The 24554-nt window shown below is 56.0% G+C and overlaps 8 protein-coding genes across 8 annotated transcripts; 1 reads left to right on the top strand and 7 right to left on the bottom strand.

Annotated features, from left to right (window-relative positions):
• Positions 1–526: 526 nt before the first annotated feature.
• Positions 527–1948, bottom strand: N656DRAFT_780595 (Non-heme 11 kDa protein of cytochrome bc1 complex). Its single transcript, XM_064815412.1, has 4 exons — positions 1809–1948; positions 1452–1620; positions 1147–1263; positions 527–1070 (listed from the first exon to the last, which is right to left on the bottom strand). The coding sequence occupies exons 1-4, from the start codon at positions 1893–1895 to the stop codon at positions 1006–1008; spliced, it is 438 nt and encodes a 145-aa protein (XP_064668913.1). The 5' UTR covers positions 1896–1948; the 3' UTR covers positions 527–1005.
• Positions 1949–2262: 314 nt separating this feature from the next.
• Positions 2263–3480, bottom strand: N656DRAFT_780594 (uncharacterized protein). The gene is made up of 2 exons (XM_064815411.1): positions 3309–3480; positions 2263–3208 (listed from the first exon to the last, which is right to left on the bottom strand). The coding sequence occupies exons 1-2, from the start codon at positions 3471–3473 to the stop codon at positions 2723–2725; spliced, it is 651 nt and encodes a 216-aa protein (XP_064668912.1). The 5' UTR covers positions 3474–3480; the 3' UTR covers positions 2263–2722.
• A 2070-nt stretch (positions 3481–5550) lies between these two features.
• Positions 5551–6726, top strand: N656DRAFT_155903 (uncharacterized protein). Its single transcript, XM_064808686.1, has 3 exons — positions 5551–5948; positions 6079–6227; positions 6296–6726. The coding sequence occupies exons 1-3, from the start codon at positions 5840–5842 to the stop codon at positions 6536–6538; spliced, it is 501 nt and encodes a 166-aa protein (XP_064668911.1). The 5' UTR covers positions 5551–5839; the 3' UTR covers positions 6539–6726.
• A 2368-nt stretch (positions 6727–9094) lies between these two features.
• N656DRAFT_711720 (uncharacterized protein) lies at positions 9095–12066 on the bottom strand (the record flags this gene model as incomplete). Its single annotated transcript, XM_064811760.1, has 2 exons — positions 9095–10235; positions 10421–12066. 2 exons carry the CDS (start codon positions 12064–12066, stop codon positions 9095–9097), a joined length of 2787 nt encoding a protein of 928 aa, XP_064668910.1.
• A 644-nt stretch (positions 12067–12710) lies between these two features.
• On the bottom strand, positions 12711–14134 carry N656DRAFT_780587 (Sucraseferredoxin-like protein). The gene is made up of 2 exons (XM_064815410.1): positions 13680–14134; positions 12711–13562 (listed from the first exon to the last, which is right to left on the bottom strand). The coding sequence occupies exons 1-2, from the start codon at positions 14004–14006 to the stop codon at positions 12762–12764; spliced, it is 1128 nt and encodes a 375-aa protein (XP_064668909.1). The 5' UTR covers positions 14007–14134; the 3' UTR covers positions 12711–12761.
• A 1040-nt stretch (positions 14135–15174) lies between these two features.
• Positions 15175–17642, bottom strand: N656DRAFT_769427 (uncharacterized protein; the record flags this gene model as incomplete). Its single annotated transcript, XM_064813705.1, has 2 exons — positions 15175–17349; positions 17418–17642. 2 exons carry the CDS (start codon positions 17640–17642, stop codon positions 15175–15177), a joined length of 2400 nt encoding a protein of 799 aa, XP_064668908.1.
• A 1653-nt stretch (positions 17643–19295) lies between these two features.
• N656DRAFT_155802 (uncharacterized protein) lies at positions 19296–22023 on the bottom strand. Its single transcript, XM_064808685.1, has 2 exons — positions 20774–22023; positions 19296–20714 (listed from the first exon to the last, which is right to left on the bottom strand). Exons 1-2 carry the CDS (start codon positions 21842–21844, stop codon positions 19464–19466), a joined length of 2322 nt encoding a protein of 773 aa, XP_064668907.1. The 5' UTR covers positions 21845–22023; the 3' UTR covers positions 19296–19463.
• Positions 22024–22441: 418 nt separating this feature from the next.
• Positions 22442–23454, bottom strand: N656DRAFT_711899 (polyubiquitin; the record flags this gene model as incomplete). Its single annotated transcript, XM_064811772.1, has 2 exons — positions 22442–23337; positions 23433–23454. 2 exons carry the CDS (start codon positions 23452–23454, stop codon positions 22442–22444), a joined length of 918 nt encoding a protein of 305 aa, XP_064668906.1.
• Positions 23455–24554: the final 1100 nt, after the last annotated feature.

Here is a 24554-nt window from a genome sequence, read left to right as displayed (position 1 = left end):
CAAATTCGCTTGCCTGTGACACCGGAGCAATCCGAACATAACGAATTTTATCTTATCGAATCGGCTGTGTAACACAAAATACGTGCGCCGTGGGGGGCTTTCGAACTTCACATCCAGACCCTCCTTTGTCAACATCGAACTCGACGGCTTTGCAGTGCCAGTGGCATGACGGACTGTGCAAAGAACTCAGTCAGCGTACAGTACTGAGTGTACTACTACTAGTATGTATACTCCATATTCAAGTTCCCATTGGACGGTAATCCGACGCTTAGGAGAACACACTGCCGTATCTGACCTTGCGTCGAGATTGTAAGCTTGAAGATAGATTGATTTACATATATGTGACCGAGCCTGACAGATGACCTTGCTCGTCCTGCATCTGCCGCATCATGCATGCATGCCGGTCGCCGTATTCGAACACATGGCTTGCTGACTACCCGCCTATTCGTACAATATTTGCAAGGGGGACCGACGCCTGTTGCAGGTGAGATGCTACAAGATCGGGCATCTTCCATGTGGTGCGACCCCATGGCAGCCGCCCGGGAAACAAGTTCGGGTTACACCACTGTGGATGGGTCAAGGCCGAGGAGATAATGGACTGGTTACAAATGTCGTTAGTATAGAGTCTCAAAAACATCTAGATTCGTGTTTCCCAAGGCATAAGCATAGTGACCATGATGGGAGGGTAGGTAGTGATACAACAGATTCGGGCAGTCCCCCCATCTCCATCCGAATCGATTATACAGGCGTGTTGCTCCCCCACCGTCTTGTAGTATTTGTCTCCCGCGTCATGGAATCCCGCCTGTCTCTCTTCCTCGCACAAGCAAAAGCCAGCCAACGCCCCACGACTCTTCTATAGGTACATTCCGCTTCCCCTTCTCTATGAGCCATGTTTGTTGCCAGTGGGAACGAGAAACGCTTCATTCATATTCTAGGGTGAGCTAAACTCTGGGCTGTCGATCGAAAGACAGGGGAAGTCCAAGGCGGGGCCATGTTCTGGTTTGTTTATTTGAGGATGGACCAGAGCTTAGGAGCGGCGCATTGGGTGGCGCAGTGGGCGAGATGGAAGACTTGTTCGAGAGAGATGGAATTGTCAGCACTTGACCAGCAGCAGGGTCTGAGTATCGGGAAGGATATAGCTCGTACACTCTTCAACGCAGTCCTCCTTGGCGGTTTCACCGTTGGCTTGGGCGCTTGTGACACGCTCGACGCACTCGTCGAAGTGGTGCTTAACCGGGGCGCATTGCTTGGAGTTCCGGCACTCTAGATACACCAAAGGTCAGCGTTTGTCCGTGAGCGCAATGTCGCTGGAAATGGCGGGCCAGTGCAGGCGGAGAGCTGCGCGTTATGACAAAAGGGTTATGAAGTAGAGACGCAGGGCATCTCTCATAACGGCAATGCCGTCGTATTTCGATTCCTAGGGGGTGTCCGGTGGTCACGGTATAACCCACCTTCCTCAAGCTGCTCCTTGGGGTCGACAATTTCTGGCTCCTCCTCCTCCTCCTCCTCCTCCTCTTCTTCCTCCTCTTCCTCAGCGGCGGGCTCCTCCTCGGGGGCCTCGGCAGCCTCCTTCTCTGAGCTAGCTTCCTCCTGGGTAGTCTCGGCTGTCACTTCCTCGGTCTGTCAAACATCATTCACAAGTCAGTAATCATCGACTTGAAACTTTCATCAAGCTTGCCACAATACTCCAGGCTTGGGTACATATTGGAATCTACGATTCCATGCCGAATTGCAGCAGCACAACCAGCAGCGCAAGCCAGAGAGAGCGACAAGACGCAGCACGAAGGGGGATTAAAAGTGACGCATACCGACTCCTTGGCGGGGGCATCGGCGTCGGCCGTCGACCAGGGCGTGGCAGCCTCGACGAGGTCGGTTATCGTGTCCCAGAAGCCCATTGTGATCAGCCGGGGCGGCGAGTGGTGTCAATGGCGGGTGAAGGTTGGGCGGATTGCCTGACTGAGCGTGTTCAAGGCGGCTTCGAGCAAGGTTCAACAATCTCGCGACGTTGGAGCTCTCGCAAAAATCGGGTAAGCGAAAATCGTCCGGGCTTCCAATTCCTCGGCTGTGATTGGCCAACTGTTGCTGGCTGTTCCCGGTGCCCCGAGCTCCCGGTCTCCGGCTGTTCCCGCGCATCACGTGCTCTCAATCATCCATTGCGAGCTTGTTTCTCCGGTTCATCAGACGCTTCCAGAGCGCTTGCACCACTCACCTGTTCTTGTCATACCCACAGGATACAACCGTGCAAGCACAATGTTTATAGTAGCCATGCAGCTCAAAGTCGTAAGCAGGTACCCAACAGTCACACCACGCTCACGGCATAAGCAGGCAAATTGTGTTATCTTCTCTAAGACCAGCATCTTCCACGCTACAGAATCACTATTGGCCGATCCTTCACCGCAAGACCCAATATAGACCCGTCCTTGCTGGGGGTTATTTCCATCCGCACGAATTATGACTGGAGAATAGCCGGGACGAACACTGGCTGAAATCAATGACGACTGTACGCCTTCGCCTAACAGAAAGGCTCAGAACGGCTCTCTCAGAAAAGGCTCGAATCCACTGCTATAACCAACTGCAATGCAAAAACTCAACACTGATGACATCAAGGGTCGGCAGTGCAACAAGTCGGTGAGTGAACGGTTGAGAAACAAAGGAAAACTCAAAGGGGAGTCAAAATGGGCCGAATCCCATTTCCGTTTCAATCCACACTATTCCTTGGTTCTCATTGCCTCTCTGCTTCCTCCCGCATGCGCTCCTCGTACCGCATAGCGACGGCCTGGGTCTGCGCTTCCACATAATCCGGAGGCGGCTCATCAGGAGCAGGCTGAGGAGGTTGGTTCCGGGATTCAGCACTGGCCGAGACATTGCCGGAAGGACCTGCCGCCGATTCGGGAGGGGCTGCGTCATAAGGCGGTGGCGGCTCGAGATTCTGGCCCGGCATGAGTCCCAGTTCCTGGGCGTGATGCAGACGCTCCTTGAGCCACTCATATTTGGTTTGGAAGTCGCTGTGGCCGCCGTCCCTGAAGATGAACTTGACGTCTATTCGGGGAATATGCATGGGAATACCTCCCCCGGGAACAGGCCTGACAACCCCACCCCAGCTCCAAGGGCCAATCCATGACGAATGGACGTGGGTGTCCTGGAAATTCAGCACGGGCGTAAAGAAGGACTTGAAATTCTCGCTGGGCCTGGCTGGGAGGTAGATGACCTGCGGTCTTGTTAGCTCCCGAACGTTCTGCCTCTCGTCCCCCTTCTTCCAGGGGGATGGGCAATCCGGGATAAAGCTAGAGAAGGATGAGGGAACTTACCCGCTCGTTTGTGATGTAGGCGATGCCGTTGTCACATTTGAGTGAGAACGGCTCTGCAATCTGGAGCTCACGCGGTGTCGAGATTTCGAGAGCGACCCGCGGCCGCGAGGTGTGCAGTATCTTCTCCCCAGGAATAGGCACGATCTCGCCGTCCCGGGTCAGCATGACCCAACTGTCCCGCTCGTCAGACTGGGACTCCCTAATGAGCGTCCATGTGTGCTGCTCGGCCAAGAACTGGTCGGCCATGGCAGGGAGATGTGAGAGAAGGCAAAGTGGGGCGACGGTTGAGAACAGGGTGCCAGACAGGGGAGGTGACGGATTTGCGGTTGGGAATAAGAGCACATGAGAGGGGCGACATAGGGGGAGGCCAGGTCAAGGTAGGTATGTAAAGGACAAACAAGACATGACACACAAAAGGTTAAGGTATGTGGCAGGGGACCGGGGGCAGAAAGGGACAGGCAGACTCACTTTATTGACATTGTTGCGAGGAGGGTAGCCGGCCGCAGAGTGGCCCGCTGCACCACAGAGGTAAGGTAGGTGGGTGGTCTCGTCTCCCCTTGCAACTTGTCCCACACACGTCAGAAAATAAAATTAAAATACAAAAAAGAGGCTAGAGCAGAGCAGAGACCCTGCGAGATGGGGTGGTCTCTACCAGTCTCGATTCGCCAGGTTTGTCGCAGTGTCGCTGCTCGCTAGCACGCCGCAGGGTTTAGTACAGCATGTAGCGGCACTAGGGAGCGACCCAGTTCGTCCCGCGCCAGTGCCGCCTGCAGGAAGCACGGCCGAGAGATCTGGAACTCCTCTTGCGAGCTGCGCGGCTGTGGTAGTTTTCTGTAGTAAGCCCCGGCTTTGCTGGAAGTGCCGATAGCCTGTGCTTTCTGGGTTTCCGGGGCTCTGCGACGGGATGTCTTCGATTGCTTGGAGTTTCCTTAACGAGTTAGATGAAGGACAAGGTCCACACCGCCTCAGCGACCGGCTTCTCCGTTGCTCTCTCTCGCCGGTCTCCTCTCTCTATCTCTATCTCTGTCGGGCTCTCTAAGCTGTCCGGATCCTTGTTTATGCCGCACCGGGGGTGCCGAATGGAACCGCCTAGGCGCGATTCGTGTGTGGGAGACAGAGGACTCAAAAGGTCCGCTCACCCAGGGTAGAGCATGTACTCCTAGCTTGGAATCATTTGGCGCCCCCGCGGCGGATGAAGGTTGGGTTCCGGGAGTCGAACGGACACGGCGGAGGTAGGTTCAGGTTCCCAAGTTCGCGGCGTTGGAGGGGTAAGAGCGGGCCAAGAGCCTGGCATGTGAGGGTGTGGCGTAGCGAGGGAATCCCTGGAACCCCGCGCTAGCCATTATGGGAGCCTGGGAGGGCCCGTGTGGGTACAGTACTAACGTTATCGAGTCCCCATCGCCAATGTTGCACATACACTACCTCCGTACACAACCGACATATACTACATACATAGCTGACCTACCTGCTTGATTTATGCAAATGCCAGGCAGGTACGGTACAGAATGCAGGCCAAACCACCTCATACACAACACACGCAAGCTCTCAACAATTGAAATCCAATGATAAACGAGCAAGTACCCAAAGACGGGACACGACTTTTGTTTTCCGCGGCACACGCTGAATGTCCGAGATTTTTGGTTGCAGTATGCGGCCACCATCGCGGTGTCCTCCCCTTCTCCCACCAAATGCTCGCCATTGAAGCCGACGTCGCCTCGAAACAAGAAAAACAAGAGACGCTGGTCACTTTGAAACGGGCCCGTCATCCGTCTATCCTACCTAGCCAGTGCTGCACCAGGGCCCGCAGCACACGCTTCCATGTCTGGCTCGCCCGTTCAATCTGCTACTCTGCTGCTTCTGGCATCGGGCGAACGGGTCTTCTATCTCGTGGCAGCGAGCCATGTCCCCTGATCTTGAGCCGCCCCGTCTGTTGTCGAGGCCGCAGCTCATGAACTTCCTATGCAGCCTGTACTGTATGTCCACCTCATCTGGCGGCACGTCATTTGCGGCCCAGAATGGTAGCTGAAATGCCTCCTCCTGAACATGGTTCTGATACCACATAACAGCGCACACATTGCCATTCTGACCCCAGTAACGGGCGCAAGGGATGTGGGCGGGCGTGGGCCCGAGGGGAAGGAAAAGACGAAAAGAAACGACCTGGAATCAATCTCCCGCGGTGCTTGTTAGTTTAAATTGCACCCGCGCGACTGCATCGCTCCGCCCAACCACCCGAAGACACGGCATTCCCAGAAGACTGGCCTGTCCCAATCGGTGCCGATGTTCTGATCCGAGCTTCAGCTTGAGGCTGGCTTGGACAATACCATGCTTATGAATCTACACTATGACTACCGTATATTTGACCGGTAGTACAGTAGTGTAGGTCCCAACGAGCTGGTGCCCCTGTCCTCCCCCTTTCCACGCCTCGTCCCCTCGCGTATCAGTGGACGCAATTAACGTTACTCACCGGGTTCCAGCCCCTAGGATTCTTTCCCGAAGAGGCTTCTCCAGCCCAAAGCTCACCGCCCAGAGCCATGAGGCGACAGGGGGTTGAGCGCCGGACTGGTGGGGCTCTAATATCACTTCCCGATCGCTCTGGGACGGGTACTGTTGCCCCTGCGAGGAAACAGGTATGGGAAACAGGTATGGAGGACCGATTTCCTTGCCGTACTGCATGCTGTTGAGACATCTCGTGGAACATGAATGACGTCTTCGGGATTCGGATGAGAACCGCCATCATGGGTTGACTCTTAAACCGCTGCCCACTCGCTAGTGACGCGGCCCAGTGCAGTTATGTTCGCAGCCCTCAGTCCGTCCCAGAACGCTTGTCCGGGACGCCCCGCGAGTGCCAACCGCAAACCCGAGAAGATGCCTAGAAGCTGCGTCTCGGCAGTACGGATAAGTGGGAGCACCGCCTTCTGTGTGAGACATGACCAGCACGCTACCGTGCTAGGTTTAACCCCACACTCCTGCAGGGCTGATCTGCCCAGAGTACACTTCCGCCGGGGACTGAGAGAGCCCGTGTGTTTTCGAATGGGGACGCACAACGACGCATTTCACTTCGTCCGGATCCGTCGCCACCACTACCCCATTGGCAAAGCGTCAAACCTGTCAAAGCTGTCAAACCTCGTCTCCCTCACGGCAGATACCGCACTCTGGTAGTCTGTTTGATGATGGCCGTCGGCGTCCATCGCTGCTATACCCGTTGCCGACCTGGTTATGCAGTCTGCTAGCCGATTTAGTGTACCGTCGAGCCTAGCGAGGTGTCCTTGGGTCCTCTAATCTCGCCTTCCCTGATTCGTGTGTTTCCCGGGCTGTCCAATCTGCGTTGTCCATCATCTTCCGGTATCACCGCAGCAGCTACAGGCCTCTTGACCTTAGGGCCAAGCTGCCTGAGTTTCGTCCAAAGGCACCACAAGGCCTCGGCACTCACCGATTCTTCGCCGGACAATTAGCCCTTTAGGTGCTTGGGGCCGCTTTGCTGCTTGGGACCCAAAGTCCAGGGCTTATTCGTTCTGAATCTCGCCCCGTGCTCTGCGGTCACAAGAAGTCGGTCAAGAATGGTTCGACCAGCTTCCCCAACCACCTTGCTTCTGAGGTCATATAGTGTCACCACCAATGACCCCCATAGACAGAACTGCCTGGCCTGAGAAGTGATTGGTTCCACAGTCCCAGATCAAACAAACAGACATCAGAAACTGTGTACAAGCCGATCTTCGGGCCGGCTTGCCTCTTTCTCGTGCGCCAGGGGAGTAAAACCCTTGCAATCAGCCCGCTGCTGTGTACCCTCACCCCACAGAAAGCCGCCGGTACCAGCATTGACAGTCGTAGATTGATCGGAGACAGCATACTACCTCCCCTCCTATAAAGGTCACAACCTCTTCGGCACGCGTGAGGTTGGGGAGAGTCTCTCCATCGCCGAAACAGACAGCTTCTTCACCCTATGTTACATTTATCCCTCGATCTTGTCACCGTCCTCTACCTATCACCCATATGCCGCGAACAGTGTGAATCGATGAAGTGCTTGAATTAGCTGGCCTCCATCTGCACGTGCAGGTCCGGGCCTGGCCTGGGTCTGTGGGGGGAATGGGGCATGAGGAGGAAGTCCTAGCAAAGGCTCTGGTCTGGATACCGAGGATATGCGAGCCAACCATTCTGCGAATGTCGACGGCTGGTGATCATTCACCGGTGCTAGACGACCCCCTCGCTCCGCTCCTGGCCATACTCGGAATGTTTTCCCGAGCGTCACAGCTGCTTGGCCACGTTTGGTGCTTCGGTCTCTCTTTCACACTCTTGCCGGATCTTACATGGCCACTGGGCCTGCATCGACATACTGAAGCTTATCCAATCGCGTCAGCAAACATGACGGACAGCAGGGGTGCTGTAGGACTGGGAGTACCTACAATTGCTTGGCTTGTACATACTGTACATGCAGTATACAGGCTTTCTGGCGTTGATTGCCCTCGGGAAGGTTGTAGCACGTCCCGCAGTTGACTTCGCCTTCGCTAGCAGAGGCGATTGTCGGTGTGATTGGGTGCTTCAGCCGAGTGCCATACCATGGGGACTCGGGCAACACACCGAAAATACTACATTAAGGGATTTGATGGCGCACACCAACAGGCGGAGACGTCGGGGTTGTGTATCTTGAGCCCGGCCTCGCCCCCTTTACCGGTGAGATCCTCCCATGCTTTGCTTCTGTGCTCGTGCGGCGCTGGTCCAACTCCCCACAGCCCCTCAGCCGGCCCATCACCGCTCTCTCCGGGTGCAGGCTTGAAGCGCCAATAAAAACAGCAGTGAGCAGGTATGCCTCTATCTTCAAGTGGTACAAGTGTTGTCATTTAGCAGTGTCTGAGTCAGAACACAGTCATGCGGTTGGCTCAGAGCTCCTCTGGGTAATAGCACCGCATGGGGAATTATCACGTCCCACACAGATCGAGCTTGGTCTTGACACAGAATAATGAATTTTCAGAGATTCGTCTTTCATTAAAGCGTGCAGTCGTAGCCCATCCTCGTTACAAACCCGACAATATGGTTCTGACGTTTGTCCAAAGAGGCTGGGGGCCTATGCCTTCCCGTGAATGATCACCATTCATCACAAGATGACAAACAGAAACCCGCCTCACCAACAGATTTTCTCTTTCCCTGGTGACGTTGGTTTAAAGTGGACAACAGCAGACATCAAGTACCCCCACGATAATATGGAGTAGGAAAGGAAATCAAGACAAAAATGAAGAAACCCAACACACAAGGGTCCATCAACGCTCGCCCTTATACCCCGATCATTCAATTTTTTCCTTCCTTCTTTGGCACCCACCAAGAAACAGATGCCAAATATCGTCGACCGCTCTTGATGTCAAAATGACTCCCTAATCAGGTGAGGGTCCGGACATTCGGATTACAGCGGCAGTAAAAGGCAAAGGGATTCTTGCCCATACGTTTGGGGGTACAGTGATGAGGCCACAAGGGAGAACGGGAAAGAGAAAGGAAAGAATGAAGCCAAATCAGCAGCAAACCAATACACCCCCTCGGAGGCGTATAGGTCCTAGATCATCTTGCTTCTTCCCTTTCCCCTTACCCGGACCCCATTCCAGACAGCCGAGAGTGAGACAACCCACAGTCGCAGCCGAGCCCCATCTTTTCCCCCATTGATTACCAACAGACAAAAGTGGGTTGTCAGCGGGTAGTGTACACGTGGTGTAGTGTACCAAGTGAGTGGAGCCGGTGCCGTCTGTCGGTGAAATACTGGGAGGAGAAAGGGGGGGGGTGAGGTATTGATCTGCGGTCCGGAGTCAAGAAAGCCAAGCGTCATTGGATCGCACGTCTGCCAGCATATCGCCGCCCTCGACAGCAAAGTCAAGCTTGGGCATCTCAATCCTCGGAGGAGGCGCCGGGTCTTGCTTTTTCTTGTTGTTGCCACCGTTACCACCCCCGCCACCTGCACCACCAGCTGGAGCCCTCTTGGCGGGTGACACGCTCCTGCTCCTGGTGTCTGGGGGCGGGCCGTACCGCACGTCGCGGACGTCCCACCCGTCCTCGGCGGCGGCGGCGACCCAGGTGCGCAGGCCGTCGTGGACGGCGCCGTAGAATTTCTCCTTGCACAGGCGGAGGCTGCCGCCGAGGCAGCGCTCCCAGCCCGAAATGCGAAGTTCGGCGCGCAGCGCGTTGCGCTCCCGCGACGTGGGGCCCGTGCAGGCCAGAATGGCGTTCATCAGGTCCAGGTGGCTCGCCAGGTAGTTTGTGGCGTCCCACTCGACCCCGCCGACGTAGGGGGCCGCGGGTACTGGGGGCCGCTTCTGCGGGAAGTGGCGCGCCATGTAGGCGTACTGCTGGTGCTGCTGCTGCTGGCAGTCCGGGTCCTGCGTCGTTGCCACGCTGCTGCCACGGTTGGCGCCCGGGCGGGAGGCGTCATCCCCTCCAGACGCCCCTGTGGCTGACATGGATGTAGTAGTAGTACTAGTGGCCTCCGCGCCTGTCTTGTCATCACAAGTCGTTGGTGACTTGTCAGTGGCAGAGGGCAGGGCGATGACATTGAGGTGATGCAGAAAGATCCAAAACACTTCCTTGGTGACGTTGACCACCTCCTTACACCACACCCGGTAGGGCCGCTCCCGACGCATCTCGAGGACAAAGTCGAGGGGTCGCTCCTCCTCCTTGGGCTCGGGGTCACGCAAGTAGCCGAGGACAGCCCTTGCGCGCGAGACGCGCTCTTGGGGTGTGGCGGCCTCGATGTACGTAAGGAGGATGGATGTGATGATGGTGCGGGTAGTGAACTCGCTGGGACCCTTCTTCTCCGGATCGAAGATCATGTGCAGCAGGGCCGGGAAGAGCGTGCTGTGGATGGAGTGGAGATACTGCAGGGCCATGGCCGTGGTGCAGAGCGCCTTGAGACACAAGAGATTCTCATGCAGCAGGGCGTCCTCGTGCTCCTCTCTGCATGGGTTGTTAGTTCATTCTCGGTCACATTCGGGCAGGTAATGTAGCAAGAGAGCAGGCAAGGGGATAGAAGCGCCACGAGTCTCCACCGCTGTAGCTGCAATAGCACCAGCACAGCAGCCGAGCAGGGGCTCGTTTTCGGCAGCAGAACCAATAGGTAAAACCAACAGAGCATTACGTACCTCCACTCTACAGCCATGATACGGTGTAGCAGCTCCACGATCTCCTTCATCCCGCCCGACCGGATAAACTCTTCAGTCCAGGCCACGGTCTCGTTGCGTAGCAGAAGCCGTAGCTTGTGCAGCTTGCCCACCTCGACCAGCTCGGGTTGTTGCACCTTTCTGAGATAGGCTACGAAGTCTCCGGGCAGCTGCTGGCCTTTGACTTTGGCCAAGAGGTTGCTTCCATACCCGGAGAATGGCCCGGGTGAGGGCGGCTCGCTCACCAGACTTTCGCTCGACTTTGTCCTGAAGTGCCGACCCAAGTTGCTGTCCCCCTTTCGTTTCTTGATTGGCGACTGGGCGTCTCCTTTGCTGCCGCCTTTGACGATGGTCAGGCTCAGCCCCCGGCCGTGCTTCTTTTCCTTCTTGGCGCGTCCGCTGCTGTCTCCCCGGTCCGCCATTGAGTCCGCTGCCGTTTCACTCGTTCCCGGCGGAGGGGCGGAACCACTGTTCGAGCCCGGGCGCTCGAGCTGGGCTTGTGTCTCGGCCCAGTCTTGCCGAATAAACTCCATCTTGATGGTGTCGCTCAAGTTCCGCATCTTGTACCGCTGATTCTCTGGGATGTTGCGGCGGTCCAACAAGGCTTCGAGATGCTTGTCGATATCCTTGGGGTCGATCGTAGGTACCTCAGGCCCTCCGGCCGCAGCCGACAATTTTGGCCTGGATCTAGCCGGGGGCCCGGAGGCCGGCGAGTCGCTTCCCTTACCCCACGTTTGCCGCTTTGCGCCGCTGTCGCCGCCCGACTCGGCCGACCGCGTAGAGCCATCTTCACGATTACTTGTGTAGGCCTGGAAGGATTTTGGGCGTGGCTTTCTCCAAGATGACAGCACACCAAACCGTTCCGAGCTGTTCCTAACGGGCGGTTCGAGCGGGAATTCCACCTGTGGCGAGGGAGGCCCGAAGGCATTGCTCGCGAACTGGGCGTAAATAGGTGTCGCTGGGGCCGTTCCGATGACGTGGTCGCTGCCCAAGGAGCTATGTGGCGTCCTGTTCTCCTTGTCTTTGTCTTTGGCGGTGCGCTTCAGCCCGTCGTCGTCCGTTAACAACTGTTTCAGGTTCTTCACGGACTTGGGGCGTAGCAACGCTGCGAGATTGGTTGCCGACTTGGACTTCTTTGGCTTCGATGACGAGGTGTCCTCATCCTTGGACTTGCGTGGCTTGCTTGAATCTCTTGTAAAGGGCCTCAGCGAGATGGTGGCAAAACCACCGGTCTTCGCCGGTGATGGTGCCACTTCGGTGCTACGACCGCGACCTAGCCATCTCTCCGGGGACCGCTCGGGCGACCTGTCAGGCTGGTTCTGCGGCAGTTCCCCAAGGGGTCGCGGGTTACGTTGCCGTTCCATGGCTGCCGCTGCTGAAGTGTCGAAGCCCACGTAGAACACGTCGTTGCTGTTGACTGCAAGGTTGCGCTCTGAGGCGTGGAAGCCCGGTGTCAATCCTATAGGCGTACAGAGATCTGAGGGAGGGAGTGCCAATCCGTCCGAGTTGTTCCGTTTGTGCCCGCCGCCGATGAGTGACCGCAGGACTGATGACTTGGACCGTTGGTGATGCTGGCGGTGCGATGCCGCATCTGCTGCCACTCCTGGCGTTCTGTTTAGTTCCGCCATGGTGGTCGTGGTTATGGCCGAATTGTACACAACGGAAGGGAGATGGTCTAGATATTCGTAGATGCCTTGGAATTGCCGTGGGAACGCCGGTTGGGATGCCAATGGAAAACGCCAAATGCCAGAAGCCAGCAACTACCGAGAACACCCGAAAACAAAATGCCTGGCGTCGCTCTCAGAATGCTGTGGTTGCCGTATCATGCCATTGCCATTGAGAAAGAAAAAGAAAGGCCTGGGTCAGTCACCTCAGGTTTGCGAAGCTGAAAATCCCAATGGCATACACCAGAGATTATTCCCGGGACCAAGTTGGTCGTTTTTGATGGTGCGGGAGATGGCAGCGAGGTCCTAATGAGCACTCGTAATTAACGTCAGTTAGATGCGATGTTCCCCAGGTCCGTCCGGTTGCTAGTCGATTCCATTGGCAGGACCGTCAAAGTGGCGCGCCAATGACATGGTTGTTTACTGGGGGTGCCGTTGCCACGGCGATGTTTTCCCCGGAGCTTCTATCGATAAGGTCGCCCCGCGATTACCCCGCGAACCCCCGATGTCAGGATAAGAAATGCTTGCAACGGTTAACGTTAGTGCGTAGCAAAGTTAACTCGACAAAGCGACAAAAGCAACCATCAGAATAATCTTAAAACGTTGTACTCAAAATGGACATTGTCTCATCTACACTACCTAGACATGTGCTGTAGTTATCACCAACTCAGCAACCCTCTTCCTCTATCAAACCCGCCCCGCAGCTGCCTCTCCGGTTTGACCACCTTACCCTGCAAAACAGTGAACTTGACAATACCCTCACAGTCCTCCGGTTTGACCCTCGCAAGCCAAATACACTGTCCAGCGCCCACATCTTGCTCCTCCTCTTCCGCCTCCGCTGCCTCTTCCTTTCCCTCTTCCTGCCCTCTCTCTTTGCTACCCCTCTTACCGACCGGTCCAGACCTGATATCCAGCCCCTTTCCGTCCCTCAGCAGCTCCGCCCTGCGGACCTGATCGACGCCGAACGCGTCCGGCCGCCTATAGACCATGACGTTGGCGCTGTACTTGTGGCCCCCGACGTGGCTGATGAAGTAGATGCCCACGCCGCCGGGCCGCTCGTCGTCCAGGTCGCGGTACAGGCCGAGCGGCTGCAGGTGGCGCTGGAACTCGCGGCGCAGCAAGGGTGCGCTCTGCCCGCAGCGTGCGTCGCGCGTCCGTTGGCTGCACAGCAGGATCAGCGCCCGGTGCGGGCACGGCCGCGTCGTCAGGTCCTTAATCGCCGCGGGGGTGCCCTCGGGCAGCGGCGCCGCCAGGGACGGCGGGATCGCAGGCGTCTCTGCGGCAAGCGGGGTCGTGGTTGTTGGTGCACGCGCGACGATGGAGTCCAGCAGGGTTGGGACGGTGGCGGGCGTGACGTTGTCGATCAGCAGGAAGCCCGGGAGCAGGAGCACAGTGGTCGGTTCCGAGTAGGATGGGGGTGAGTGAGGCGTGGGCATGTTGGATGCAGAGAGCATCAGGCGCTGTGTGAAGGTATAAGCATTGCATTTGTTAGCCAAGGTACTGCAAATCGGGCTATAAGGTTCCTCCTTCTGAGAAGGGAAGACCCGACGGCAATAAGGTAAGGCAAGAATTAGTACCCCGTTGCTAGGCTGCTTAGCGTGCGCAATCGCCTGCATTACGCTGCCCTTCTCGTCGGCGACGTCGCGCACCCAGTCCGTCTTGCCCGTCGCGACCAGCACGTGTGTGCTCCACCCCTTGACGAAGCCGTACAGGTCATCGTCTTCATCGATCTTGAAGTTTTTGGGATAATGGACCACGCAGTTGTCGCAGTCTCGGTCGCAATCGTCGCCGTCGACAGCCTTGTCCACGACCGGGAACAGGTCCTGTATCGAAGCCTTGCTGCCCGAGTTGCCAATAGTAAGCGCCTTGGCGCCGTTAATGAGTGCCTTAAAAGCGCTCGTCATTTTCCGGATTAGAGCACCGATGTTGCTCTGGTCCTGCTGTAGGTGACACCCGCTGTTTCCTGTTTAGCGTTGGACGACCGCTACCTGAGGACTGCTGGCCGAGCCGGCCGGCGGTGTCGAGGGATCCGGGCAATTATTTTATAAGATGCCGAAGGATACTCTCCGGTCGGCGATTCGGAGCTAACGGAGAAGTGGGGACGGATCGGTGCAGAGTGTAACCTCAACCCACCATTCCAAGCAATGCCGAGTCTGTCGACAGTTGGCCAGCCCCTGAAAATCCCAGGATATTTTAGGACGACACGCGCAATCAAGTTTGGGAAGGCTCATTCAGTTCATGTCTGCTGCTCCTTAGGACTCGTCAAACTCGGAATTGCAGCATTGTAAAGCCACAGAAGTCAAGCGTGATCAGTTCCACTATAAATTACCCCCGGAGCTAACACCGAGCTGGGCCCTGCCGACGAATCCGTTCAATGTGTTCATATCAGTCAATGTCCGAAGAAGGATCAGTCGGAAGACGTCACTTGCACGGCCATTGCGTAATGCCCTCAGGCAACGGCTGCCAGTTACCGCGATTATCAAAAAATCAGATAATGAGCAGCCCGATATGGATAAGGTAGTACTGTTTTGTCCCGGGCTGCCTTGATGCAAGACGTACGTACCCGACATACACGTCTAGGGACGCGTGAGGCTCTGATTGTGTATCAGTTCCGCTGGCAGGATCGAAGGACTCACCTCTCCTCTGCGTATTGAGTACAGTACCGCTGTTAGTGCAGCCAAATTTTTCGGTGTGAAAATTCTCCTCTCAACTACCCCTCTTAACAATCCTGGCAACGCTGTACTTCTGCATGTGCACACCTGGATGTATCAGACGGTATGCTCGCACGGCGAATCGGCCTACCTACCTAAGTTACCTAGCGCAAGGCCGTTCATATGCCGTCCGGGACAAGTGACGGTCTGCCGACTATCGACCCCGAGGCCACTGGTTAATAGCTTTTTTTCGAAACATGAAACACCTCAACCATTGTCTGCCAAAACACAACGCATTGATTGACCGCGAAAGCACACCATGACTATATCTGTCATCCATACATCGCTGGCTTGAGGTACAAGTACACAACCAAAGAACCCCCCACTCCTTCCCTCCCCCCCCCTCAACAACTGCGTCGCATCACTTCTCCTTCCTCGCCTCCTCATAGTCCCTCAGACTCCCCGCGCTCTCTTCCAAGCTATCCACACTGCCCTCCTCATCGTCGCTACTCTCATCCTCCAACCCTGCCTCCTTCGCCACCCTCTTTCTTCGCCTGATCTCCCCCCTCTCCTTCATAGCCTGCCTGATCCTCCTGTTCGCCTCATCAAATCCCTCCTTGCTATCCAGCGAGGTGAAGCCAGTAACCGGGAACCCGCCCATCACCGGCCCGCCCCCGGCGCTGCTGCTCCGGCTGCGGCTCCGGCTAGGCGGGCGGGTAGCGAAGAGCTGTATCTTTCCGATATTACTAAACGACTCGTTGCGGGGGATGGCACGGCTCGACCGCGTCGTGCTGCGCCGTGTGAGCGGCGCCTGAGGCGGGCTCTCGGCACCCTCCGCGGCGGGCGACGACGTTCCGCTGGAGACGTGGTAAGGCATCGATGGCCGGGTAGGGGCGCGGGAGGCGGCAGCGGCGGCAGCAGTCTCCACCGCAGACGCCGCCGCGGCAGCCCGGCCGGAATCGCCTACGAGTCGGGTGTGCTCGAAATCCGGAAACATTTCCGGTCCGAGCGTGTTGATCACCCTGGTGACCTGCTCGCTGAGCTCAGCACGACGCTCACGGAGCTGGTTGAGGCTGTAGCTCGACGTCGGAAAGATGCAGAGCGCGAGCGGCCGGAGCGACTTGAGTATGTCCATGCCAACTTCTCCGAAGCGAAGCGCCGCAAAGGTAATGGTCGGGAAGAAGATGAAGCCAGCCACAAACACGGCCCATATCGGCACCCATTCAGGCACACGCCCCCCGAGACGGTCCTGCCAAACCAGTAGGGCAGTGATGGCAGTGTAGAAAAAGTAGAGAACCGGTGCAAAGAACATTGCAACCATGATTTTCCACGTAGCCATCACATCCTTCCCCTGAATTTTCACCGAGGACCCGGCAAGTGCCGCCTTCGCCTTCTTTTTACTGATGATTTTTGTGGCGATGAACACGGGGGAGAAAAGGATAAGGCCGGGAAGCACGCCAGCTGAGAGAGCCAGCAGCTTGGCCAGCCGGTAGAAAAGGGTAAAGACAACTTTGGGCCACGACATTTTGCCGTACTGGACCTGATGATCGCGAATGTTCAGGTAGCGAAGCTGCCTGTTGTAGTCGTTGACTGACTTCTTCAGCTGGACAATGCGCTCGTCGTTCTTATACCTTTCATAGCCCAGAGCGAGTCGACGGTTCAGCTCGACAATCACAGGAAGAGGCAGCTTTTTCCCCGTGGGGTTGTACAGCCGCCTGGCTGCTTGGATCACCATGAGCGTATCATAATCTGGCGTCGAGACCGTCACAGCGCTGAGCGCTTGGTGCACCATATCCAACACTTGACCAACCGCCTCTCTTCTCTCGTTGTTCTTGTACATCTCAACGAGCCTCTTGGGAACCTCGAGGGGTTGGCCAAACTCAATGACGGCCCTCGACCGGAACTTGTGGGCGTGGAAATAGTTCATTCCAACTGGCACGATCTTCAGGCCGCAATCGGGAGCCTCGGTAAGCGTTCCGAGGGCCATAATCGCTACGCCTGCCTTGAGCGGGAGTAGCTCGGTTCGATCGTGGCTACCTCCTTCTGGGAAAATACCGACGCATCCACCAGACTTCAAACGGTCAAACACAGCCCGGTATACTTCGGACTGGTCAATGCGGGGCGCTAGCTTGTACGTAGTTCCTTCATACCCGTCCTTTGGCCCGTTGATATCCATGAGCCCCAGATTCCCCTGGTCGTCAATGTCATCCCGGCCCGTGAGCTGCGTCATGGCAAGCTTTCCCCTGAGAGGACGCTTGATGCGGATCTCGTTGGGACCAAGGATCTTGGCAATGTCGACACTCGACCCTGTCTGCCCCTTGGCAGACGGAAGAAAGAGCATTCCACCAACTTCGGCTTGCTTCTCAAAGTCTGTGCCGATTCCGCGGATAAGAGTCGGGTCATTGAGAGGATCAGGAAGGTAGATGGTGCCCTGGCCAGGTTTCGCATAGTCCTGTGCCCGGCCGACAGGAACGGACCCGACCTGGCGGGACGCAAACCCGATAAAACCGTGGACCGACTTCTGGGCTATGAGGAGCGAAACACGGCGCTGCGCCTCGTTCCGTAGTGTCCGCTGGAGAATAAGGGCGTCGACAAACTATGATCCAGACACCATCAGCGCGCCGCACCCCATAGTGTTGCCTCAGAACTAGGTCCATTACCTACCTGGTTTGCGTGTGGAGCTGCGACGAAGAGCACGGGACCAGTACGGGGAACCTTCCAGGAACCTCGGGGATGCACCTCGCGGAAGAAGAGATCAACCAGGACGGATGTGGTCCACAAAAAAGTGTCATATTTCCAGTTGCTCATAGGATAGAGTTCCTTGGTCGCGCTCGGAGATGATGTGCTCTGCGACTGCGGGGCAGGCCGCTGAGGCTCGGAATCGGCCATCTTGACGGTGGAAAAGGGGGGTCACGATAAAGGGCGAGGCAGCGACAAGAGGCAGAGAGGTAGCCTCGCCGTTAGCACTGGGGTCGGCAGTCCAAATTCGACTAAATATCTCGACTGCGGAGAGGATTAAGCGGAACACATCGAGGGTCCAATGCACTTGTGAGCTAAACCGGTTCAACCTTATATAGCGACCTCGGCTCGTGCAGGTACCCGTGAGTCGCAAGGCGTGGTCGCCCGAACTTCCGCCGTGAATCGGCTTGGGAGCCTGTTTATGGCCGAAGAGGGGTAACTGGTCTCGGTTCGCGTTGGGTGTTTTCAGCCCAGATTCCAGCGCGCGGGCAAGACTGCTTAAACAGACGGATCTGATCTCTCGGTCTGAGCGCCGATGCAGCAAGGTGACAAAGTCTTTGATCGTCAGGGTATCCCGAGTTGAGGCGCTGATGGGGACCAATTCGAGGCGTGGGGTTTGGGTATCAAGAGATTTCGGGCGTTTATTAACGTGGACTCAATGAAGAGCGATGGACATACAAGACGGTAAAAAATTAGATGGAGATAATGAATGAAAAGGAAGGCAGCGTTGTGGAATGTGGGAGAAGACCGTTGGCACTTTTTTCTTCCCTACACGTGTAGATGCACGCAGAAGTGCGGCATATGTGTGTTAGAATCTCGGCCCCTTGCCGACCCAAGGAGCATGAGGCGTGTGGGTCCCATCGATGTCATCCCACAGCAGTGTCTCAAGCCGCTAAGCCGGGTCGGCTCAGGGCCTTTGGCTTAGCAGGTTTCTGGCCCACACGCGCCTCCGCCATTGCATCCAGAATTGAGCCCATTGGCTCGTTTCAGTGCAGGCAAAGTTAGGCTGACCGTCTGGATTGGCCATCGTGAGAAACGCCGGCTGGAACCGTCGTCCTGCAGCAAGGCAGAATTGTATTCTGCACCAAGTAGAGACGAGCGAAGCAGAAGGACAGATATGCGAGAAAGAATGCAGCAATTCTCGATAGATTTTGTTATGTGTCCTATCCTGGAATTTGTGATAAGATATCCGAACCTGTAACTTTATCACTGATCAACCATGAAGCGGTCAAGCTCCTGGGAGCTTGGGGCAGTGTTGTGGATCCATTCACATGCCAGAAGCTAAGGGATATTCATGAAGTACTAATACGGAGTCTCACAATAAGATGCCGATGGAAAAGTCTTGAAAATATCAGCATTCTCCAGCCCAACAGATTAATCCATTACTCAAGTGACAAACTTCGCAACAACAGTGGTAGACTCCAGACCGATTTCATACCACAGGCCATGGAGGGATTTCAGGCTAGGGTTCGAGGACCAGGGCTATCTATGGCTACGGTTATGGTAACGATCGCGACGCGGAGTCGTTCGCCCCCCAAAACGGGAATATTCCTCGACCCGATGCTGGCTCGAACTGCATGTGTGATCCCTATCCATCCCCCTTACCATCAGCTGATGCATGCTTATCTCGCATGAGCATGGCTCTGCTTCATTCTACAAGCTAGGTAAGAAACAATGCCTTGTATGCACTGTACAATACATTTTGGGGCTCGGTTTTTTGATGCCATCTAATTTTGCCCCTGAGATGGTGAGGTCAAATATATTTCCCTTGAAGTAAAGGGGTAATAGGCAAACACACGTCCATATCGCTGATAACCTCATACAATGCAGACGGGAATTGAACATCGTCAGTTCCACTGCTTGAGTACGTGGCCCAAGAGAATGCGGTCACGAACAATGTCTGACTAAGCCGCTACTTATCCGTACGGTACGGCAACTTGACCCTACGGCCATCTCCTGCGTTCATCCCCCTTACTTCTTCGCCTTCCCTTTCCCTTTCCTCTTGGAACTCCCTTCTGGGACACCAACTAACCCTTCCTCCAGCTCCCCAGGCTCAATCATTCCTTCCTTCTCCATCTCCTTCAATTTCTCCTGCCCACTGATAAACATGGTCAGATCGCGGTTCATCTCCTTGAGCTCCTCATTTTCGGCCCTGAGCTCATCAATTGTCTTTTTCACGCTCTCCGCTTCCCCATTGAGGTGGTCAATCCGCTTCATCAGCCCAGCGCTCACCTCCTTCTCCTCCTGTAAGGCCTTCCCCAAATTCCTCGCCAGTTCCCCAGACTTGATCGCGCGACTCTTTTGCCTCTCCAGCTCCCGCTCCAGAGAAGGAACAGTTCGCTCCTTGAGGACGCGGTGCTCTTCCCGAAGTGCAGTCAGCTGCTTGAGCGCTTCGCTGGCCTGTGCGGAGGCCGACTCCGCCGCCGCCGTAGCCTTGGCAGCTTTATCCGCCGCCTTGTTGACCATCTCTTCGAAATAGATCCGCTGGCTCTCGAGCTGGCTCGTCAACAGGTGCGTGTACTCCATGCCGATGCGATCGAGTTTGGCACGGGGTACCACGTCTTCTTGGCCCGCACCATCCCTCCCTCCTCCGGCTTGGCGGTCGTTGTTGTTGTTACGCGGTAGCTCGACAACCTTCCCGTCGCCCTTGTCACGGATCAGCCGGTGCACCCACATGTCCCCCGCATAGTCCCACACGTGCTGCGTCTCGAGCTCGAGACTGAAGCTGTGCGCCGTCTGCTTCCAGTGCTCCTTGGCGTGTCCGCCGTTGTACCGCCCACATCCAACATTACCGCAGATGAGGCAGATCCATAGGTCGTCGGTGCAATTGCAATTGTTGCAGATATTGGATACGCCAGAACCGAACGGTCGCGAGTACGGATTCTCCGGGTCGTAGCTGTCCGCGCTGGGTTTGGGGTTCGTAGCCCGGCAAACGGGGCAGCCTGAGCCTTTCCACGTCTGGAGGCATGTGCAGTGGAATACATGTTGGCATAGTATAGTCATCAGGCCGGTAGTGTCGTCCATGCGCTCAAGGCAGACAGCGCAGGTTGGAAGTTCAATGAGGTTTGGGGTAGGCGGTGGAAATGGTTTGAGCGAGCTGACGACGGGAGAGGTTGGAGAGAACCGCTCATCGCTGGCCTCCGAGGGTTTCCTTATGCTGCCCCCTTGGTTCGGTGTCTCGACCGTAATCGACTTTATGAATGTAACGTGGCAGATTTCGGTCTGTTTGAACCATAGTTAGCACCTCTAGCCCCTCCTAATCGCAGGATCGGAAAACGTACCTCGACGCTATCGAACGGTTTCCCGTCGAACTCCTTCCGCCACTCCCTAGCTCTCTTGCGATCCCGAAACTTCATAAGCACCATGTACCGGCTCATCCTGCTCGTCATGACCATCCGGTAATGACTAACATCGCCGCGCCATTTCTCCCCAACGAAACCCAGGAAGTCGATGGGCGACATATAGCTGGGAACCGCCGGGATGCAGAGAATCGTGCCCTCCTCATCAGCCGAGCCCACACCGTTCCCGTTTCCGTCGTCGCCATCCTGCGGATCAGGCAGACCGCGCAACGCATCCGACTCATCGCCCTCCCTGTAGAGATGTACAATCCCCCAACCGGCCTCGGTATTCTTCGTCTCCAACGGCACGTATCTCGCCTTGGTAGCCAGGCCTACACCGCCGAGATTGGGACCCAGCGATGCCGCCGGCGTAGCCGCAGTCTCAGCCTGCACCGTTGACCCGGCCATCTTGCTCATGGTAACCCCACTCTGCGAAATCGTCCCGTTTCCGTCCTGAACAAGGTCGAAGCTCTCAATCCTGACCCTCCCAAACCGCCAGTCCCTAACAGCCGTAGCCGGGCCTATCCCGTCCGAGACCTTGGGCGGCGGCGACAGCGACAACGACGCCCCCTCGCGGAACCGCCTTTCGCTTAGCCGCACTATATTCCGTCCGCGACGTCCTCCTCCTCCTCCTCCTGTTGCTCCACCGTCGTCAACCTCGTCGTGTGCCCTGCCCCTCTGCGCGCCGCAGTCGATGATCTTTGTCGCCGAACCCGCAAAGGCAGCCGCCTGTCTCGCCGTGACGTCGGCGTAGTCGTGACGCCCGTCGGTGGCGTCCCGTCCCCTTGGCTTGCTCGTCGTCGTCGCCGCCGCCGCCTGTCGTCCGTTGTTGTTATTGCTGCCGCTGCTAGTGCGGGGATGAGAGGGTAGGTCGTCAAAGATGCTGGACCCGGGGGCGGGCACCCAGATCTCGTCAGCTGAGCCAACGGTGTAGTCGTTACTGTTGGTGCTCTTTGCCGTCGGATCGGGCGTCGCGTAGAGCTCAAACTTTAGATGGTAGTAGTAGGACGGCATAGCCGTAGTGCTGCATATGGGTTTGGCTGTCTGGACCGACCGGACGCTGTGCCCAGCTAGCTAAACGTACGAACGCAAGATGAGACGATGGAATATCAAGGTGGCAAACAATTTATGGAGGGGCCACGGAGGGAAATGCAGTTCTGCCTCACAAGCTCACAGCCCCTCTCAATGAAATTCATGGTGGGCCAACTGAACGCCTGGCACTTGCGGTTTGTTGCGGGCATTCACAGCACATCACACTAGGAATGAGGTTGAAGCAATTTTTTGTGAGTTTGTGGCCTTGCGCAAGGTGCTGCTCGCTTGTCGTCCTCAGGCGTTTCCGAAAATGGTTGCTTGATTCAGAGAACACCTCAACATGCAAGATTCGCTTCATAGAATCGTCATGCAACATTGCAAAATCAATCACACAATAGCCAGAGCGTCACAAGTTTGGCATCAAATCTCGGAGAGCCCATCCAGCACTTGTTCATTACGTGCCTTTCCCTATGCTATGGACCGAAAAGCCATGCAGTCGCCTCTGGCTGACCGCCCCAAAACCGCTAACAAACGCCAAATTCCTGTGTCCCATTCCCAGTTTACAAACTGCCGACCCATTTACTGGCCACCACGGAGACGCAGCACCAAGTGGAGGGTGCTCTCCTTCTGGATATTGTAGTCGGATAAAGTCCGACCATCCTCCAACTGCTTGCCGGCAAAGATCAACCGCTGCTGATCAGGCGGGATACCCTCTTTGTCCTGAATCTTGGACTTGACGTTGTCGATCGTGTCCGAAGATTCTACTTCGAGCGTGATTGTCTTGCCCGTAAGTGTCTTGACGAAGATCTGCATACCGCCACGGAGCCGGAGAACCAAGTGCAGGGTGCTCTCCTTTTGAATGTTGTAGTCAGACAAAGTCCGACCATCTTCCAATTGCTTGCCAGCGAAGATGAGACGCTGTTGGTCGGGTGGAATACCCTCCTTGTCCTGGATCTTCGACTTCACGTTGTCGATGGTGTCTGAAGACTCCACCTCCAACGTAATCGTCTTGCCAGTCAGGGTCTTGACGAAAATCTGCATACCGCCACGCAGACGGAGGACCAGGTGCAAGGTGGACTCCTTCTGAATGTTGTAGTCGGAGAGGGTGCGGCCGTCCTCGAGTTGCTTGCCGGCGAAGATGAGACGTTGCTGGTCCGGGGGGATGCCCTCCTTGTCCTGAATCTTCGACTTTACATTGTCGATAGTATCCGAGGACTCCACCTCGAGGGTGATGGTCTTGCCGGTGAGGGTCTTGACGAAAATCTGCATGCCGCCGCGGAGGCGAAGGACAAGGTGGAGAGTGGACTCCTTCTGGATGTTGTAATCAGAAAGAGTACGGCCATCCTCAAGCTGCTTGCCGGCGAAAATTAGGCGCTGCTGGTCGGGCGGAATGCCCTCCTTGTCCTGAATCTTCGACTTGACATTATCGATGGTATCCGACGACTCCACCTCAAGGGTGATAGTCTTTCCGGTCACTGAATCCACAGTTAGCATCTGTATGATGGCAGGAGATTACGAACGGCGCAAAGAACTGTGGTGACTGCGACCGGCGACCACCCGGGAAACTTACAAGTCTTGACGAAGATCTGCATCGTGGAAGTGCTTGTCGATAGTTTGTGCTGAGAGATGGGTTCGAATTTTATCGGGTTTCAAAAGATGCCTTTTTATGGCGAGGATAACAAGTCGAAGGTTGTTGATAGAAGGGAAAGTTGTGGAGGAGTGAAAGAAGGCGGGTGGAAGTATTAAATAGGTTGGCAAGCAGGTTGGGAGGGGTCAGGCTACCGCCGGAGCGGGGTGGCTGTGTGATGCGTCAGGAAGGCGCAAAGCCGCCAACTGGCCAGTGCAGCGGTAGGGAAGGACAAGGAACCCACCAGAACGGGCCAGTCAGGCGGGCCGTTGCAGTGGGGCAAAGCGAAGGCAAGTGGCCAGCCTTGTTAGCCCACTTCTTGCCACGGTCACTGCTGAATCAGCTGGCGAAAAGGTTATCCCAGCGTTCAATCTCCAAAACCGGCAAGAATAATAGAATAATATTGTACCGCGAGTTAGACCGGCTACCGGCTGCTGTCCCTGCCTTTAACCTCGTTCACAATGCAGCTAGGTGTTTGATCGCTTCAACATTGACAGACTCGCCTGATCCTTGCCAGGAGCGGTCTCAGCTCCCGGCTCTCCCCGCACTTATCTGATAAGCCGGCCTTGTGACGTGGTCGGTCAAGCTAGACATGCAACATCAGCCCAGCTACCTACCCAAATTCCAAGCTTTTCATCAGAATTTGCTCAATACCTGGCCCGGATCAGGTTGAGGACGCCTCCAGGGTCCAGATTATAGCCGCTGGATTCAAGTGAACTCCGTGCCTACCAGCTAAGGTAGCTCCCAACGGGCCGGTCGGTGTCCCGGGGCCAGCCAGATACAGGTCGTGGCCGAGCTGGCGCCGAATAGTATCTGTACTGTGCGCTGCTCATAGGGTTAAACTTGCTACGTACGAATGTAAAATGGATAGCGAGCAAGCAGTACATAATACCATCGACTGTCGATGCAATTGGACATCTTAAGACTGCGTAACTGGGTACTCCCCGTCATAGCCGAGAACCTGGAATCCAGACCTTCAAAGCGCCAGGCAGTACTCCATAGCCGCAACTTACCTAGTGGATTTCAGCTCAGGTGAGGACAGGTCCAATCGCTTTTTCAATCGCA

This window comes from Canariomyces notabilis (assembly GCF_033297395.1).
Source record: "Canariomyces notabilis strain CBS 508.74 unplaced genomic scaffold N656scaffold_15, whole genome shotgun sequence".
NCBI classification, from domain to species: Eukaryota; Fungi; Ascomycota; class Sordariomycetes; order Sordariales; family Chaetomiaceae; genus Canariomyces; species Canariomyces notabilis.
Note: the sequence above shows the minus strand (reverse complement) of the source record. Positions and strands in the feature narration are given on the sequence as shown.

Excerpts from the sequence above, each read along its gene's own strand:
- N656DRAFT_780587 (XM_064815410.1), bottom strand. The coding sequence starts at position 14,006 with ATGACGAGCGCTTTTAAGGCACTCATTAACGGCGCCAAGGCGCTTACT. Across the intron at positions 13,563-13,679 it reads CTAAGCAGCCTAGCAACGGG|CGCCTGATGCTCTCTGCATC; the intron begins GTACTAATTCTT and ends ACCTTCACACAG.
- N656DRAFT_155903 (XM_064808686.1), top strand. The coding sequence starts at position 5,840 with ATGAGGCGACAGGGGGTTGAGCGCCGGACTGGTGGGGCTCTAATATCA. Across the intron at positions 5,949-6,078 it reads GAAACAGGTATGGGAAACAG|TGACGCGGCCCAGTGCAGTT; the intron begins GTATGGAGGACC and ends CCCACTCGCTAG. Across the intron at positions 6,228-6,295 it reads GTGGGAGCACCGCCTTCTGT|AGTACACTTCCGCCGGGGAC; the intron begins GTGAGACATGAC and ends TGATCTGCCCAG.
- N656DRAFT_780595 (XM_064815412.1), bottom strand. The coding sequence starts at position 1,895 with ATGGGCTTCTGGGACACGATAACCGACCTCGTCGAGGCTGCCACGCCC. Across the intron at positions 1,621-1,808 it reads ATGCCCCCGCCAAGGAGTCG|ACCGAGGAAGTGACAGCCGA; the intron begins GTATGCGTCACT and ends GATGTTTGACAG. Across the intron at positions 1,071-1,146 it reads GGAGGACTGCGTTGAAGAGT|TCTTCCATCTCGCCCACTGC; the intron begins GTACGAGCTATA and ends CTCTCGAACAAG.
- N656DRAFT_780594 (XM_064815411.1), bottom strand. The coding sequence starts at position 3,473 with ATGCTGACCCGGGACGGCGAGATCGTGCCTATTCCTGGGGAGAAGATA. Across the intron at positions 3,209-3,308 it reads CCTACATCACAAACGAGCGG|GTCATCTACCTCCCAGCCAG; the intron begins GTAAGTTCCCTC and ends ACAAGACCGCAG.
- N656DRAFT_155802 (XM_064808685.1), bottom strand. The coding sequence starts at position 21,844 with ATGCCGTCCTACTACTACCATCTAAAGTTTGAGCTCTACGCGACGCCC. Across the intron at positions 20,715-20,773 it reads AACCGTTCGATAGCGTCGAG|ACCGAAATCTGCCACGTTAC; the intron begins GTACGTTTTCCG and ends TGGTTCAAACAG.